Source organism: Agelaius phoeniceus, chromosome 1 (assembly GCF_051311805.1).
Source record: "Agelaius phoeniceus isolate bAgePho1 chromosome 1, bAgePho1.hap1, whole genome shotgun sequence".
NCBI lineage: Eukaryota > Metazoa > Chordata > Aves > Passeriformes > Icteridae > Agelaius > Agelaius phoeniceus.
This window is the reverse complement of record NC_135265.1, coordinates 48,483,276-48,502,509: the sequence shown is the minus strand read 5'-3', so window position 1 is coordinate 48,502,509 and position 19,234 is coordinate 48,483,276. Positions and strand designations below refer to the sequence as shown.

The 19,234-nt window shown below is 42.6% G+C and overlaps 1 protein-coding gene across 2 annotated transcripts in view; it reads left to right on the top strand.

Moving 5' to 3' along the window:
- Window positions 1-19,234, top strand: part of AOAH (acyloxyacyl hydrolase) — a 73,714-nt gene that overhangs the window by 11,188 nt on the left and 43,292 nt on the right. For both annotated transcript variants that reach the window (XM_077178457.1, XM_054630973.2), the window contains exons 3-6: window positions 2,966-3,061; window positions 7,508-7,568; window positions 8,669-8,768; window positions 16,610-16,669. In XM_077178457.1, coding sequence (XP_077034572.1) covers window positions 2,966-3,061; window positions 7,508-7,568; window positions 8,669-8,768; window positions 16,610-16,669 — 317 coding nt within the window. The remainder of the gene's footprint in view (window positions 1-2,965; window positions 3,062-7,507; window positions 7,569-8,668; window positions 8,769-16,609; window positions 16,670-19,234) is intronic.

Sequence of the window (19,234 nt, the reverse complement as noted above, 5' to 3'; positions counted from 1 at the left end):
CTGCTCCTTGAGTGCGGCTACCTGCATGATTGTGTTTGTGATTAGGAATTCTGTTTATTTTGCTGAGCTGAACCAAAAATAGCGGGTTTTTTTTCTCACTCCCTCTGAGGTACTTTGACAAACATGAGAGAGAAACTTACATCTTCAGTGGGAACTGTCTTGCTGTATAACAGAGAAAATGAAAATGTCAATGGTATTTTTATCCTCAGTCCAACTTTTTGGATTTTGAGCTGTTTGTCCATAATCCCTTTTTTCTGCAGCCCCTGGCTGCAGGTACCGGAGCACAGGAAAAATGAGAAACACTTCTCTCTGCTGCAGTAGGTGACACTGTCAACTCCAACCTAAACAATTCTATGATTCTGTAGAATCCTCCAGTTCATGAAGCAAAAGAATGAGAGGTAAAACAACAGAAGCTGTGCACTTTGGAAAATATGACCTTGGAAAATATCTTCTCCCTGCCTCTCTGCTTGGACTCCTTTTTGTCTTTCTGACATCTAGACAGCATGATTGATGGATGAACATCTGACCTTGGTAAGAGTAGAAAGGAAAGCACAGAAAGATTGTGTGGTTTTGTGGTTAAGTTATCATTTAGGTAATTTAATTTTTCTGAGCCTCCATCCTCATGAATAAAATAGACACAGAGGTCAGGGCAAGGGTAGTCCCTGTTGTCTGCAGGTTGTTCATGTGTGTTAATAATATAGCCTTTATGTAATGACTTTTAGGCGTGTTATGGTGTGTTTTCAGAATGTGCAGTGCCATCTCAGTGCTAAAGGCTGGAGTCAGTACAGCAAGGCTATTACCACCCTAGCCTGGCAAAGGAGCCAGGGTCTGTGTTCTGTGCCTGAGGCCAGTGCAGGGCATGATTTGCACTAAAACAGCTGAAGTCTCTTGCACTCTTTAACGTCCACTCCCACAGCTGTGGGAGTGCTGGATGTCCTGTCCCTGAAAACATTTGAGATCAGGTTGAATAGGGCTCTGAGCAACCTCATCTAAGGGAAGATGGCTCTGCTCACTGCAGGGCTTGGACTATAAAAGTCCCTTCCAACCCAAACTATTTTATAATAAGGCTGTAGTAAGGTTAAACCTGGACCAGGGGGTCCTGACCTGTTCTGTGAGACCAAGACCTGAATATGCTATACACTTCATCTTGGAGCTTCCTTTTACTTTTAGTTTGGGTCTTTATGATTCAACTTTTTTTTTTCAGCTGTTGTGTTTTTAATTAGCTGTTAATTCCTGGGACTAGTTAGCCTCTGGCTATTTGGGGAATTGGGGAGGGGAGCAGGAAAGATGGAATATCTTGCTTCAGGGTTTTTCTTGGTTGTATCTGTCTCCATTTTGTCTTCAATTCTTTTAGGCTGACTGGAGGTAATGGTTCTTAGCATGCTTTATAAATCATTCTGCAGAGGATCTTGAGTGAGCCTTTTATTTAATAAGTATGGAGAAGTGGCTTTTATCCCTGCAAAAGTGGTGACAAATTCACTGTAATTTCTTCTGGATTACTGTATTTGGGATAGAAGAAGTAATAGAAGAGTCAAAAATATTGGTCTTACAGCAAGTTCCAATCGCCCTACCTTCTCTTTTACTTGCTATAGAAGCATCAGAGTTATTTATGTTGAAAAACAGCACTTTGATTTAATAGCACACACGTAGGGGTGCTTGGAAGGAATTTAGAAGCTCACTTTGAAGAGTTGTGCATATTCAATATAGCATATTCAAGTCTGAAAACCTGAACATTAATATTCTTGAGCTTTGGAAAAAGGTGAGTCTTTGCAGACTCACCTGATGTGCAGACACATCAAATGCCGCAGCTCACCTCCATTTCTCGACCCTGCTAGAGCAAGTCTCAGAGGTGAGATTGCTTGCCCAGGAGAGGAAACAGGATGCAGTTACAGGGATTTCAAAGAGAAGTCTTTCTTTAGGCTGATGGAAACTGGCACCCTGGCTCCTTGTCTCCTGTCAGCATGGGACAACTGCGTCTCTTGCACAGGCTCTGAGTCTAGGCAGGGCTATCACAGGTCTGACTACGGTGGACAGACTTGGCACCACCAAAGCTGTGTTCCTCATAAAATGGTAAAGCCACTGCAGAGAAAGCACAATGCTGACCTACAGAAATTTAAAGCTGACTTGAAATGAATGCTTACCATGTGGATTTTGAATGACTATTCTGTGGGGATCATGTTGAATCTATTTAATCCCCAAAACAGCAGAGGGAAAAGTGCTGCACATCTCAAGAAACACTTTGCTAGCCCTGCTCACACCCAGATTAGTGATGAGAAATAACCAGATTCATAGGTCATAGGAAGTGGCTTCTTTCCAACCACAGAGGAAGAGCAGAATGGACTGTGAAGTCATTTTGGTTTTAACAAATGTGTAGCTGGCCTCAGCAGCCCTGTGTGTGCTGAGCATCACTGGGTTTCACCAGAAAGTCTGTGAAGAAATGATGCCGCAGATGCTCTGTCATGGTCAGCACATGTGTCTGTGGTGTGACTTCTCTTCTGTAGGCAGTAACAAACATTTGGTTTCCGGTTTTTGTACCTCTCTGTGCTGCTTGTGCGGAGAAGTATAAAAGTCCTGTTAAGTACAGACCTGTGCCTTTTTTCTTGTGAGATAAAATGAGAGAGCAGGTGATCAAGCAGGCAGTTGTAACAATGCCTATCCCTTTGACTCCTCAATTTTCAACCTTGAAGGAATGGAGTCATTTTTCCAGGAGCACCATACAGTGCTGTAAAAACCAGGCTGTTCTGTGTGCTCCTCTGGAATCAGCATCTTCTCTCTAATAAATTAAAATGTTTCAATGAAGGCAGGAATCCACTGATATTTTTTCCCCTTGAACATCTATCTGCCATGGAGCATCTCAAGAAATGAAATGCCCAAAGATGCCAGAAACACTTCTGTGGTGCAGGGTGCTAAATAACATTTCACCAATAATGGTATTCCCTCTTTTTGGTTTTTTGTTTTCTTGAAGGATGCGTGCTTGTTGTGTCTGTCATCGAACAGCTTGCACAGTGGCACAACAGTACAGTGAAGGCAGCTGTGGAGAGGCTGTGTGACTACATACCTGGTAAGTACCAAATAATGTGCCATATGTCGTGCTGGTGCTGATGTATTTCCCTGTTAATTAAAAACTCACATGGGAAGTCTGGAAAAACTTTATCCACCTCTTGTGCAGTACCTCAAATGTGTGTGGCTGGGAGACAGCAAGTTGCTATTTACAGGGCAGTCAGTGACATGGCTTCACTTAGATTCAGAGCTGGGGTTTTGTCCCAAAAGTTAGAGTGAATGGGGCTATATTAAGCCCCACACACACGTGAGCACCAACACATGCAGACCAGTTCCCTTCCTTTTTTCCCCCCCTTAGTCTCTTTGTTAGCAGCTTAAGAATAGATTCAATGTATGCCCCACCACTCCTCCTGCTTGTTGATACGGGTCTTTGTAGCAACAGTGAAGATGAAAATGTTTTCAGCAGGTATGGGAACCGCTATTGTAAAATTCTAAAAATGAGATGAGGCTGACAGGTGTAAGATGTGAGCATCTGATGTGCACAGAAAAGCTACTGAAATGTAATTTGTGATACAAATTTCAAAAGCGATATCTATTCCATGTGAATATATGTAAGACTCCCCTTTTTCTGCCCCTTATTTTATCTACCCAAAGGAGGTTGGAGCTCCACAGGCACACCCCTAAACAGAGAACAGTTTGAATGCCAGAATAGCTCTGTGCCTCACACACCAATCCTATAACTATTTAAGTAGCTAGATCTCACATTCATGATATCTTTTTAATATTATTAATGTAAAAAGACGGCTTAGAATTCTTCATTAAAATGTCATTTTTATATGATTCCATGAATTGTGTCTCTGAGAAACCATCTTGTTCTGTAGACCCCAGTTTCACAGAGGATATGTGTAGAATATTAATTCCCTCCTTTCCAAGGAAGGATTTCCCAAGGCAGAATGGGGCAGGGAGCTAATTGCTAGGATTCATTCATCAATAGAATGACACTTATCTGATTCCTATTCCATAAGTCATATCTTCAGTGTTGTAAATTACAGGCACATAACCATGAAGTTGCAATTAGAAGCACTGATCCTGCTATTAAAACACAATTTTCTTCTTTAAATTATGACATGCTAGCTCTGTGCTCATGATTCACTCAGTGGACCTTGTTCTTCTGACATGTCAAGATATTTCTTTTCAGCTGCCATTCTTTACACACATAAAATCCTATTATCCCTTTAGTTGAATCTGTATAATCCAGTTACCTTCTGAGATGCATGGATATACCCAGTAGAAAAAAAACCTGACCCTGAACTTGAAAGGAGCGAAAAATCCTGTGGATTGTGTGGGAGCTACAGTGTAACCCGATTTATCCTCTCCTGGGAGGTGAACGCTGCAGCCCAGCAGGAATCAACAGTTTCCTCTTGCTGCTTGAAACAGCAGAAAAGCTTTGGATGCTGGTGAGGAGCAAACCTACTAAAGCAGGTCATGCATTTCACACGGAGAGACAATTTCATTATTATGCACATGCCTACAATCCATAGCAAGAATAACAGCAACAAATTAATGGCAGCAAGGCTTTTCCTAAGGCATAAAAACCTTAGAAAGTGGGTTTTTTGAGGGCCTTCTATAATTCTGATTACAATCGAGTCAGGTTTGGATCAAGCCTTCTGTAAAGTTATGTGATGTTCAAGTACAAAAAATGCTTAGAGAAAAAGAGAGAAAATTTCAGTACCTGTCAGTCCCACTCAATCTCACGGGCTGTGTAGAAAACAGAAGCACAGCCTCATTTGTATGGAAATACTTGCAATGTGTGTGATTCAAGAGACATGGCAAATAGACCTATGACAATAAGAACAGTAATGTCATGAGAGAAGAAGGCTCTTGAGCAGATTGAAAGGCCAGGTCTGGGGGAAGGGGCAGTATTTAGAGTGTAAGAGGTGTTGTTAGCAAGAATGTATGTTTACCTGGATACTGACTGTCTGCTTGATGACACAGAGGTGTCTGATACCTGAAATGTGCTTTGAGACCCTCTGCCTCCAGCTTTGCCTCTGAGTCATGCTCTGCTTCTGTGTTGACCATGGCTGTGTAAACACCTTCGAGCTCAAGTGCAAATGGCAATGTGATAATAGCATCTTTTTTGCAAATATTTGTCCTCTGGGACTCAGCCAGTGTTTGTGTTTCCAGGACTATGAAGCTATATAGGAAAACCTTCTGGACTGTTCTTAGGGGATCTAAGGCATCTTAGGGCATCTCTTTTACCTGAAGCAAGTATACTCTACATTTTCTCTGAATTTTCCAGCATTTAGTTTTGTTTAAGCTCTTCTCTTGCCCCTGAACACCCACAGTTATTCATAATTTTACTCCTTCTCTCCCCCTCTTTTCTGATTTACACTGCTTCTTCCTAACAGAGACTTCTCTTTGCAATATCCTCTCCTTGTGTGTGTTAGCAGAGCTGGAGATTTGTGAACACATGAATGCAGCCTGGCTCCAATGGCAAGTCCTGTAGATGCTGCTGGGGCTTTGGTCTTAGTGTTTTGTTGAAAGCCAAAGCCTGAATGGAATCTGAATCTTCCAAGAGGACTTCACGTGCTCAATGATAATTTAACATTATTACTATTCCTTTTTCTCCCATCATTTTTTACACTGTGGGGTAATTACAGGTTAAGTTTGCTATATGCATTAAGGAAATCAGTGTGACCAGCAATGCTCCCCAGAGCTGATAGGCAGCCAAAGTCTGCTCTCTTCTCAGACACCAGGAGAGGTTACAGCAGCCAGCTGGCTCCTCCAGAGCCAAAAATGTTGTGGAAACCAGCTGGTTTGGCAAACTCATAAGGAGACCATCGCCTGTGATGCACTGGGGAGGTGTTGGGGAAGCCAGCCACGTTTGCCTGCAGGCTACCTTAGGGAGCCAGGTACCCCACTGGCAAGCCTCATCAGAGAGTGTTCTAATCAGCAGTGATGCCAAAAACAGGGTTATGGATGTCTGCAACATCTTTCAATTTAGGTGAACAAGAATAAAATCTAATTCTAGTCAGGAGACCAATTTTTACTTGCAGATTGCTTCTAAAGAGCCAATAGTGAGGAGTTATGTGGCAAAGGAGGCAAAGAAATGAAGCTAATAATTTGATTGAAATAAAACACCTGTCATGGAATAAGAAAAATCAGCTACTGTAGTTACAGAAGCTGCCTGCAACACCATGAGTAGGAGGGTGTTGGGAAAATTAATCTCTTCATTCCCTGATATGCCTTCCTGGTGCCAGTCCTTCTTTCTCAGATGCAGGTTGCCAGCTGGGGTGGCTGCAGTCCTGGGGAGCACACCCACACCCACCAGTGGAGTCCCTGCCACGAGGATTTGTACCCTCCACACAGCAGGATTACCCACCCTATATGCAGCAGCCCCCCAGCCCTGGGCATGTCCAGCCTGGTACTGGTCAAAATGGAATATTCAGCCCAAAGTCGGAGGGCAGTGACTTCTTTGGGTGTTTCTGTGTCTTTTCTCTGGGGAAGATGAGAATACTCTGTACTTTCTTCTCCAGGTACAGATAGTTATCTGTCTGGGTAATGGAAGTGCAAGAGAAAACTCTGAGGAGTTTGAGGAGCTGCAAGTTTGTTGTCACAGCACTTGTGTGAACCTGTCTCTTACGAGATTTCACAGCACCACCCCAGCTGGAGCAAGGCCTGGCACCTCCTTTTCAGGATATGTGCATGGTTAACCAGCTCTAGTCTGTTCAGGCCAAGAAACAGGCTTAAAACAGTTTTCCTTCATGGGCTGTCAGATCAGTGCCCTGCTTGTATTCAAACCCCCTCTCTCCCTCAGTGTCTTTGCTCAGGTGCATGGATCACCTGTTATTTTACAACAGTACCTTAAAGAAATCTCTGATGAGCTGTCTTATCAATGACATGCTTCACACATATTAAGGAAACCATCTGAGCCAGCATCCCAAAAAGGCACACGGCTGAGGACTGTGAAAGGAAGCCAAATGAGAAGTGTCAGGTATTTCTTTGAATACAATTACTCCTGCACAACTCCTGCTCTACACAAAACATATTCTCTTAACTCCACAAGCCCCCAGAAGCTCCAAGGCAGTTCTAGGAGTAGCATCAAGCCCAATATCACTTTCTGCACTTTGATTTATGTGTTTGTTTTCCTTCTTCTTTCAAACCTACTGAGATGTTTATTTAAAGTGCTTAGAAGATGCTGTGGCATGCACAATTTCTTTTGACTTTTCCATTATTTCATACTCAGAAAAATTAACAAAAGCTAGTTATCCTTTTTAGTCTTTATCATGTGACTTATCTAAAGCCAGAAGGTTTTTAGGCAAGATTAGAAAATTCAGATTTTCCCATTCTCTGGTGCTAGACTGAGGTCAGAGATTCACATGCCTTCCCCTAAGGTAAATCAGCATTCACCTTAATGAACCAATTGCTTCTGTATTTTGACTGCTACGAAACCAGTTTCACCATGTTCAGCTACTTTAAAAAAAAACCTTTAAATTATGTTTTCTAGAAAAACTGCAAGGTTTCTGTTATGTGCTTGCTGAACTTTATGGACCACACATAGCTGAACTGTAAGTATTGCTGTGTCCTCTCAGATTTTTGCTTAGTTTGTTCTTGACACGTACAGATGTGCTGTCAGGTTGAAGCGGAGGGATTTCACTCCTAAAATCACATTATTTTTAAAGCAGAGATGCTTCACAGTGATTCTGGTTTGGCATTTGGCACAGCTATTCCTGAGTGAATAAACACAGGCTGCCACTGGTAACCATTTTGATATTCCATTTAAATCTCAGATCAGGCCCACCTGACATAATTATCTTTTGAAATTCAGCTCATTTGGCTGAGGGAGGAATTTGAATAACCCATGTGTGTGAGACAGGTTCTATAAAATCACACAGTTGTTGCCTGGCTCTTGCTTTCCATTCTACCTTTAATCAGGCTTTCTGATTGTCAGCCTCTACATGCTCTCAGCCCCGACCTTGATATGCACTCTTGGGGAAACCTACTATTTAATCTAAGTGATTAAAAAAATAAAATGTAGGTCATTTTAGTCCTCTTTGAAAGTTCTTAGTTTAATTAACAGAGATTTTACTAGACCTTCTTCTTCCCTAGGGCTTTTATTTTTGTTTTTAAAACTAGCCAAGGGACTGCAAAGTGCTTACAGGACTAAGAAACACTGTAATCAAACATTTTAATTTAATTCCTAATTAGCCCAGAGGTGTGTCCCAAAAAGGAAGAAACAATCCTAGGACTAGTGCTTGGTGATTAAAAGTTAAGGATCTTTGAAGGATTTCTGGTTATGTTGTTGAGTTAATGATTGAACCTTCATATGTGCCAAATTGCATATGCATTAACTTTAACCTTTAAATCTTTGTCAGGCTTATGATTGATTAAAAAACTAGAATAGTTATAATGCATTTGATTCAGGTGCTGCATGTAGAGCACAGTCCTTTTTCATCATCCTGGGTTCCAGTTTTAAATGCTGAGTAGGATGTCGTGGCAGAAAATCGTTAAAACCCAGCACTGTACTGAGCAGCGGTTATGGGCCACGGTGAAGTGAGCTGAGATTATTGTGTGGTGTGTTGGGAAGATTTAGCTTCCCATGGAAATAGCTTCCACTTTCAAGAGGACCAGAAAAACATAGTCTTTGTTTATGCACCATTTCATTTAGCATAGACAAGGAAATGAATGCTGATGTGGTTTGCCATTCCTTGAGGCTGTGTAAACAGGATCCAGGACAACCGCTTTGTCATCTCTACTCTCCTCCAAAGGTGAGTTGGTTTCCAACTTTTCTTAAAACTACTGATTGTCAGATGTCTTTTAAGCTGGAAATGAGCAGTTTGAAGGCTTCAACTGCACATGCATTGTCTAGGAAATGAACATTTAGAGCATGGACATTCCTAAAAAACATCTATTTGAACAAAAAGTGCATAACACATATTAGCTGTGTGGACCACCATCCACTGGGTTGAGGGTGAGTGAAAGTCACAGGGTCAAATTCTCCTGCACCAGTCTGGATCAGAGAGGAAGACTAGGGACTTTATTGTTAAGCAGTACGATAACCCAAAGCATATACTCAGCTGAGGTTCATCTGTGCCACCACATTAGCACAGCACAACAAGTGATCCCCACATTGCCTGATCTGCTGTGACAGCCTGTGTGGGCACAAGTTACCTGCTGCAAACGCAGGGCTGTTTGACTTGGATTAGTCTGCAGTGCAAGAGGTTTAAGCTAATGTGCATTATCTTTTGCCACAGGCTGAAATCATATTTAATTACCACCACTTCTCTGATGTACAGTTACTTGCTACAACATTTGCACATCCTTGATTGCATGTCCCAGACCTTTGCTATACTTGCATGTGTACATATCTGCATAGGTGTCTAAACATGTGCTGTTTGTTTTGGGATTCTTTTGGTTGTGAGTAATTTTTTCTGTCCCAGCCATCATGCACCTCCAGTCACACTCAAACCTGTGAGTGATGGGGGTTTTTGCTGATGTTGAAAAGCAAGCCATTCATTTCAGCGCCTATTTTTGGAAATATTTTTCCCTGCATCTGGATGAATTTCTAACTGCATGAGGTTTTCGCACAGGGTCTAGTCCAGCAGTCACTGAAATCAAGCAATCTTTTTATGGGCTTCAATGATCTGCAGTTCACCTCCAAGATGGATTTAGTTCTGCCAATATTAAGGTCTGGGGAAACACTTGCCTTCCAAGAATGACAGTAATATTTGGTTTATAGCAGGTGTGAGTCTATGCTCCACGATATGTCAACATAGAGATCTATGGGTGTGCAACCACACAGGAGTGAAAGAAGACAAGTGCAAACAGCAGAGATGGCCCACAATAACTCAACCCAACCAGAATATTGCCCAAACTTCATCAAACAGGTGCCATCAGAAATCCCCCATCCTGAGCTGAGGGTCAGAAGTGCAAGGTACCTCTTGAAGTGAAAGAGTATGCAGGCAATGAATTGCTCTGAAAGAGAGGAATGGGCTCGCCATGGCTGCACAGTGAGTTAGGCTAAGGAGCCTGGAGAGATGGCTGTATAAATCAAGGTGGCTCCTGTGAAGAAATTAAAACACCTGCATTGAAATGCTAGGCTGATCAGACAGAGGGGAAAGGATGCCACTCATGGGGTTGATGTCACATCTTTGTGAGCTCTTACCCATCTCCCAGGACAGGTGTAGGATCAAGGTGTTGTCTCCTTCCACCTCCAGCAACCACTTCAGTGAGTGCACTGTCCACGAGGAAAACAGCTGAATGTGGTGGAATGTTTTTTTTTTTTTTTTTAAACAAAATTTGGACTCTTTTTTGCATGGGCTGGAGACTGTCCCTCTGAGTAAGCAGCTCAAGCAAACCCTCTTCCGTTCCAAGTGATAGTTAAACCCCTTTCTGTCAAGGTGTTTGTTTCTCAACAGGAATAAGGGAACTCTACCAAAAAACCAAATTTTTTACACTGACTGTGTCCTTCTTTTCGCCTCTCCTTGTGCCCCGAGAGACCATGAGGAGATGGGAGGAGAAGAGCAGTGCTTGGAATTCATGCTCAAGTGGTTGATAAATTGCCCACAGGAACTCTGTGACTAGTCAGACTGAGTAAAGATGAATTATGGGTGAAAAAAATTAATATACAATCAGAGACACAGGTGCATAAAATGCGGTTTACCTCACATTTGCTTCTTTAGTTTGTAATTTGATTGATCACTTCAGTTTTATGAGTCTGCAAATGTTGGCGCAGTCCCCTGCCGAGTGTTTGAACAAGACTTTAATACTAATGACTGTTCTGTTCAACTCTATTGATTTTCAGGTACTTCACTTATTCATTTAGACTTTGGGATGCCCATTTTCCCAGAATTAGTATCATATTTGTACTAGCAAAGGGAGTGAAAGAAATAGCGTTACCCATCCTTGGATGGCAGCATAATGCTCAGGCTTTAATTTCCTCTAAATAAAAAATTGGAAAGTGGAAAATATCAGCATGCTTTTTCCATCATTAGTTTATTTTCTTCTGTTTCTGCACTGTTGCTTTAGTGAGGTTTTGTGTTTTGAGGAAGGAAGAGGCCCTGCTTCAGAGGCCTTTCAAACTGTCTACATAATGGAGGCACTGCAATCCGTGTGATACGTGCATCATTTTACATACTTCCCTGGTCTCTGACAAATTAGCCCAAATTATTTTTGTTTTTGCCAAGCTGCCTGGAGCTATTAGCACTCTGTGATTATTCTGAAAGACTTTGCTCTAATTATGAATAAAAAATATTACTCCGTTCACATGGAGCTCAGTGTTCTCAGCACGGAGCTGGAGGAGAAAGGCATCCAGCCTGGGCAAGGGCAGCCCCCTGCTGCTGGGGCTTGGGCAAGGTGGGCTGCTCTCCTGGGAAGCAGTTTCAGGAGCAGACTTCTGATGCTGGTGGGGAAGATTGAAAGGGGCCCTCGCAGCTCCTGGATCACCAGCATGACCATGCAACCAGGTGTCCCTTGTGAGCCCCTTCTTGCCACCAGTGGCTTGTAGAGCAGAGCAAAGGTTCTCCTCTGCCCTTTAGTATGAGGGTTTGTCTCTTCTAGTAAAGAGACAAACTAATGGGGCACAGAAGTGAGGGGTTACTAAAGGTGGCTGAAAAATGGACAGTGTCTGAAGCTGCTGTAAAATGTTTTGTAGTTTTTTGTAATGCACTTTGTAGTTTAGGCCACATCAACAAGAGGTATTCTAATATGGGCTGCAGCATCACTCCAAAAGACTGACAGTAGTACAAGCATCCAAGATAGCTGGTTTAGGATGACTGCATAATGTTTTAGCCAAAAATGTTTATCACCTCATATGCTGGAGGACTTTCTCCAGTAGTTTGTGTAATACAGGGATGTTCCTCTAGTGAATGAAAAAGCCTGAAACAGGGTGAAGAATTTTACTTAGTGCCTACCAAGATTCCTTTCTGGCCCTGGGAACAAACAGGTTTGCAGGAGATTATTCTCAGCTTGTCTCTAGATTGTTTTAAGCCAGCTGGCCTGTTTGGTTAAATGACAATTCTTTAATTGATTTGTTGGGGCCAGAATAATGGCTCGACTTCTGCACTGTGGTTGTGCTCTAGCAATCACTAAAACAGTCTGTGTTGGAAGTTTGTACTCCATCTTTCTGCCTTTCAGGGTGCCTCTTCTGTTTCCCATCACTTTTATGCTCCACATTATCAGAGACCTTTCGGCTGCATATTTTGTCTTAAACTCCATCAATAGGATTTTGGTAGAAGTCATTTTTCATCAGCAAAAATATACATATGCTCTTATAATTTTATCTTGCCAGAATAAGCATCACTGCCACAAGCACTCAGGCTGGTTTGTGTATCCTCTATCAGGTCTTTCACTGACTTTCGACAAAGCCACATCCCTCATGGGTACTCCTGTGGTCAGCATGCTGTTTGGCAAAGTAGGAGCCAACTAATTCTGGGTGGAAAAAAGAAACCCTTTGGGGTTTAGTAAAATGAAAATATTTCTGCTGCTATCTCTCATTCATCTTTCTCAGTAAAAATGTGAGCTTCCTCCTTGGAGGTGAGACAGAACCAAACTCCAAGGTGAGAGTGCTTCTGCATTCCTGATTAAGAGCAGGCTGCCAGTCGAAAGTAAACTTCGTGACTGAGACCTGTTTCCTTCTTTTGAGACCACAAGCAGTAAAACAAACAGCCTCTGGGAGGTAAGCTAGGTCCTGTGGAGCCAGATGTCTTCCTTTTAGCCTTTGTTCTTGGAAACAGGTAAAATCTACTGGAATGTGAGTTTCTGCTGCAGCCAGAACTGAGCCCTGAAGAAACTACCTATAGATAGGTAATAGCAGAAGGCACGGTTTGAGTGCTAGTTCCTCCTCTTTCACTTGTTTCTCTTCATTTCCTCTGCTCCTCTTCACTGGCAGAAAATAAAATAAACCCTACCCCAACTGAAAACCCAAATAACCCCAAAAAGCCAAATCATACAATCCCAATATTCCACCAAATAAATCCAAAGGAAGTAGAGTGGCATGGGTTTTGCAAGGTGGTGCATGCAGCTGTGCCATGCCAATGTAGAAGCTCAGGACCCTAGAAAACAAGCAGGCACAGAGATATTTGGGGTGGGAAGGTGGCAGACAAAAGTGTGAGGACAAGGAAACATTGCTCATGAGCAAATCTAGCTGTGCTATTTGACAAGCTTTGCAGAATTTTGCTATCTTGCTACTCTTGGTTAAAGGATGATGAAAATGAGTTAGAAGGGAAACTTGGAGTGTTTTGTAAATATCTGGTCTCCTGGGAAAAAGCTGGCTAACAAGGATGATAAATGAGAGAGAAGTAGAGCTGGTTCATGCATTTGTTTACAATGAGAAATACATCTGTTTGCCAAAAAAGAAATCATTACTGGGAACACGTGGTCTCTGTGGAGAACACTGGAAGAAGGCAGTGAATGAAATCCCAGTGACACCCCACCCTCGACCCCATCCATGGCTGGATATGTTATTCACACAGGGTGGCAGGGCTGCTCGAGTTGGGGTGGATGGTGCTGGCTGCTCCCCAGGACTCATCCATCAGCTGCTGAAGCCTAGGGAACCCCCTCCTTGGTGGTGCTCTCATGACATGGGAAAGAGAGGAGGCTCCTTGCTAGCCAAGGTGCAGCAGGGGAGGTTGTGTGGGTGGTATGGCCTTCAGTGGCAGGCTTGGTGTCAGCCAGGGATTAGAGGTGAGCTGTGAAACCAGGAGTGTTTTCTTCCTGGTGGGTGTTTCAGCTGCCAGTCTTCCACAGTCCAACCTGGAGTCTTGGCTGAGGTAACTTGTGAAGTGAGAGAAGATATCAACTTCAGTGCTTCAGAGAGAGCATTTCCTGTGCATAAGGTCATTCCAGCCTTCTCCTCCCTTGTTTTCTGCTTTCTGAGTGCAATATTCCTGTAGCTTTCTGAAGCATGCATTTCTCGTGTGCTATGTGCTGCTGCTGTGAGCAAGAAAGGTGTTTCCTACCCTGCCCAGCAGAAAAGGATTGATAAGTCCTACATCTCTGGGATTTTTTCTACTATTATACTCAATTTCAAGCCATTTTTCACATCTGCCTCTCAAGTAATTTTATTGCAGAAATGACAGCAGCTGGTATTGTACAACATAACTATGGCAAACGTAAGATGCATGATTGGTTTTGGGGACAGCAGTTGCCCAGGGGGGGAAAAACTAGAAAACAATGGCTTGGCTCATTGCTAGCTTCTCTCATCTATTTGTGACATACCCTGATTTTTAGAAGACTATAGACACCATAAATTAAACATATATTAACTACATATATTAATGTGACACTTATATTAAAACCCAGCAGCTTAGAAGTCTGTGTTCCTTGCTGCTTATGCTTATTCGTCCGTATCCCTTTGTGTTGTTCACCATAAATTTTTGACCCTTGAATATCACGGTTAATTAATTTGCTTTGATCACTGCCTAAATCAATTATAATGACATGCTAAATTTTATCCCCAGCACAAAAATGCTGGCAATGATTACTTTAAATACAAATTAAGTCTGCTTTAATATTCTAATCTGGCATGCTGCTGTTCAATAAGGTGCCATCACATGAGGGACATTTTCTTTTTTTTCCAAATGCTGTAATAATAGCATTTGCTGAAGCATCCCTATTTTCCCCCTTGCTGAGTTCCTCTAGCTCTGTCCAGATGAATATAAACTTGTGCTGACTTTACCTCAGAGCCCTCAGACCCAGCTAATGTTAGGCTGGCAGTAATGTCCTTAGGCTGGGCTGTAGGAGGGACTGATAGCAGGTCATTTTCAGACAGAACAGTTTGTCCCCACTAACAGTTTTTGAGCTGAAACCAGGTGTTAATGTGTTTGTGATATTCTGGAATTTTTTTCCATTTGAAATATTTTCAAAAATAATTTATTTTTATCTCATTTTTTATTTTAAGTTTGGGGTTTTTTTGCCAATTCTCAAAGCCTACAGAACATAAGTAGTTATTCCTGCTGAAAGAGAGCAAACAGGCAGTGCTTTCAGCCTTTATCATGATGAACATTGAGAAGGAGGACAGAGGCCATCACTTAGTTATGTCACATATCATATCTCACAGATATGGCTGTTTTCAAAGGTGGCCTAATAAATGCAGCACAACATATGGGAATTGTCATCATTGAGATACAAGAATACTGTCCTGAATTGAAAATGGAGCAGCAGGGGGGAGCACACTGGTGTTACCTCGACCCTCCCAGACTCTTCTGACTGTCCCTTCTCTTATTTTTTTTCCTGAACTGGAGTTGTGAGAACTTCCTTTCTTATGGAAAGATATGTCTGAATTTAGAAAATGCTGTTCATCAGAGTAGTTAAACAGTTGTTAAATATTTTGGATGGCATGAGCATCCCCTCACCTCCATGACTGGGAAGAGTCCTTGTGGCAGGAGAAGCAGTGTGATCTTTCTGTGCTGTGATACAAGACAAATTTCTTAAGGCCAGGTCAGCGTTTAATGGCACAGTGCAGAAACAGCAGCTACTTATTGCCAATGCCTCAACAATTCTGCAGGCAGCGCCCAGGGCTGTGGACCACATGGGGTGCAAAGATGTATTTGTTGGGGTTTTTGCAACGGCAGAGCCTTGAGGAAAGCTTGGAGAGCAGGACCAAGGACAAAGGCAGTGTTTTGGTAGTTCCAGGCCGTCGCAAGTAGCCATCAGGGTGCATTTGACCTTGCTCACCACACATGGCACATGTGTCCTCCTGCTGCCAGCAGAGCTGTCCTGGCTGTCACTCACACTCATGGATGGTGCCCCTTGCACAAAATTTCCTCTGCTCCTTCAAAGAGCTTATGTGCAAAGGGATTTCAGGATTTATTTGTGTATCACTAGTAGCTAACTTATTTGTAACCCATGGCCTTATGATGGCCAATCTGATGCCTCTCCAGGACCTTTTCTTGGAATGGTTCTCCTGCTCTGTCTTTCTATGTAGGTATAAGTACCCACAATGTGGGGGTATCCCAAAATGCCTCTTCAGCACAAGGTGGCATGGACCCACCAGAAAAACTATCTTGCCACTGTCAGCAAGAGCTTGCTCTCCAGGGCAGGTATTTCCAGAATAAAAAGCTAACCTTCCTGGATCCTAAGCAGGGGATTTTCCTTCCAAACTCTGTTCCCTGCTTTGTACCTTCCTGCACGCCATGTTCCCCTGCTGGGATGAACCTCAGCTGTGTATAACCCTTATCCATGCAAGAGAAAATGTTTCCTCCCACAGCAAGTCAGACTGATGTTACATGAGTAACGCTCTTTTAGCCTTTTAATGGATGAGTTTTCCTTCAGGAGGAGTTGCTAGAGAAGTATGTCCTCTGCAGCTCACGCAGTGCAGTCAGGATATGAATTTCAGCTCTTCAGCTGATCTGGACTTTTCCTTGGGAAATAAATGATGCCCTGGAGCAAAATAAATGAACTCTTGCTACTGGAGTTTCATAGAAGGTGACTGGATAATTGATTGTTAGTCCAATAAAAAGTAACTGATGAGGAGTTTGTGGACTCATACATCATATCTGTGCTGTGACTGATATTAAAATAGAAAAAAATGGTAGGAAATGGGGGGAAAAGTTGGTAGGATACTGTGAGGCTGATCTGGTTGTTTTTCATTTTGTTCTTGCTCTCCTAGGTGGGACTGAGTGTTGCAATAAGAAAAGCAAAAAGAATTATGAAGACTTCCAAGGACTTGGTAAGAAATTGATGGCATTAAGGTGTTTTACTCTGTACTGGCATTTTATCAGGAGTCCTTGTTTGTTTTGTCTGACTGTGAATCCTCCTGATTAGCATTGAATTGGATGCTGACTCACTCCTACTTGATACAGGATCTGCTCTATCGGGTGACACTAGAAGAAAGAGAGGGAGAAATAAAGGAAAAATATGAAAGGATAGGGAGAGCATAAAAAAAAGAAAAATGCAGCTACCTTGTAGCTGTATGTAAGTGGGTGCTTCATGAACTGACCCCTTGCCTCAGAGCAGAGCAACTGTGCTTTGGGGCTGTCTGAAACTCAAGCAATGGACTGAATGCAAATTCTGCATATTTTTGCTGTATTTATGAGTTGCTGCCTTTGCCTCTAAAATTTGAAAAATGGGATTTGAAATCTTTGAGGTCTCAGATTTGTAGAGGATCACTAAAGGGTAGCAGAGAAGAGTAGCAGCTGTTATTCTGCTAGGTTCACTTAGGTGAGTCAGTTCAGCCCTTGAGTTTGCTTCCAGTTAAGTCACTTAATGCAGAGGAAATGCTTTAAGTGTTTGTGAAGAAATTATTTATATTGCTTATTCCTGAATCCTTACTGTGATGCTAGTCACAAAAGTGAAAATTGAGGTGCCTAATTAGCCTTTGGGCCGTTGCCAAATTACCAAGCCAGGGAAATAAACAAAGCACTGGAGAGACCGGCCTCAGCTCCCACAGAACAGCAACCAGCAGGATCTCTTACTCATTTCCCTTCCTTTTCAGTGCTGTGCTACTGATGGCCTGAAATTTCTGCTCAAATTACATGAAATTTTTATTTTTCTCTCCCTGGAGCAAGTCCCCACGTTAGCAGCTGTAAGGAGAGGCTCTGAGTCAAGCAGGTCCTCTCTGTGAGCTGGAGATCGATTGGGTGCAGGCACAGGGCTGGAGAGGGACCGGCACAGCAGTGCTGCCCTGTGGGACACAATTCCTCTGCTTCCTTGCATGTGTTGTACCCTTGGCATATTGGGCTGAGTCCCTCACATGGCCAGCCACATCCCACTTTCTTGGAATGGGCAGGCCACATCCTTTCAGGCTGTCCTGGGTAGGGTGGCATGGTTGGCACCAGTCTTTGGGTGCAATAGGCACTCCTATTTTGCCTTTACTCTCACATATCCTCAAAACTGCTCAGTGCCCCAATACCTCTCTCAATCTCCATTAGCCCTTGGCCCCTTCCTGCTCCTAGCTGCAGAAAGGACAAACAGACTGGAAGCAGAAAGGTCACAGATGTGTTTCAATGTATTTCCAGACCTCCTGCACAATGCAAGGTCACCTCAAATTAAAACACATATCATATGCTTGTTCAGGCCACTCCTAGAGTTTTTCCTGTAATGACCATGGCTGAAATTTATTTTCAACCTGGAAAATATAAAATAACATTTCTAGAGGTATTACTTCAGCTTGCAATTTCCCATTCACCCAGACTGAAGTTATTTTCAGATCCAGAAAAACAATGCAATAAGAAACACAAAAGAGAATCTCCAGGAGGGAGCACAGTGTGAATCATGCTTGCATAAGCCATGTATCCCAGAGCAGCAGCATGTGATGAAAGGATAAGGAAATCACCTGCACAGTCTCAAGGCTCCCAAATCATGATCCTACCTGCACAGGCAGATAGACCTTAGTGAGAGCTGAGGAGCTCTCACTGCCTGGGGAGAAGATTACCTGTCTGAGTGTGGGGGTGAGGAACCAGAAACATCCCAGCTGTGGTAGGACATCCCTGCATAAATATCAGTGAAGAAAGAAAAACATTCAGGTGGACTCTTTTATGCTCTGGCTCATGCTAGACCAAAAAGTCAAATTAGATCTGTCAATTCTTCCCATATCTGCTCTTTTTGTTGTTTTTGCTGCATTGTATGTTTGGGGAAAGCCTTCTGAAGAAATTCTTTCAAGTTAACTGTCCCCGTCTTGGCATGGCAGCTGTGTGTGACTGTGCACAAAAAAAGAGATGTGATGATGGCTGTTGTAATGAGAACAGGAAATCCATCTGGATCCCAGGATTTCACATTTACTTGGAATTTCTTAGGATCATTATGAGTTTGGAAAAAAGAAAAGGTAATCAGCAGATGTAGAAATGCAGTGAAAGCAGCTAAACTCCAAAAAATTTAAATAAATGTCTCTATTCATTAAAAGGAGTGAGCCATCTGTAAGGCACTGGCTTAAACCAAACACCAACAAGCATTAGGGGCTCATTGTTATTCTTTTTTAGTAAAACCAATTAAAATAATTACAGAAATGTCATTAGGGAATGTTAACAGGCAATGAATAGGATATTAGTGTTATCAATCACTGTGAACACCTCTAGCATTAACTCTTCTTGTGGGTGGAGAAGATACTAAGGGGCATCTTTGAGCAATAGCAATGAAAGAATGGTGATTAGAGCTGTGGCATTTAATGAGAGCAGGCACCATTTGTAGAGTCCTGTCATGACTACAAGGTCCCTGCACGTCACAGCCTGGCAGTGGGACAAGTGGGAAGCCATGGAGGGAGCCCAAAGTGAGCTGACAGGCAGAGAAGGACATAATC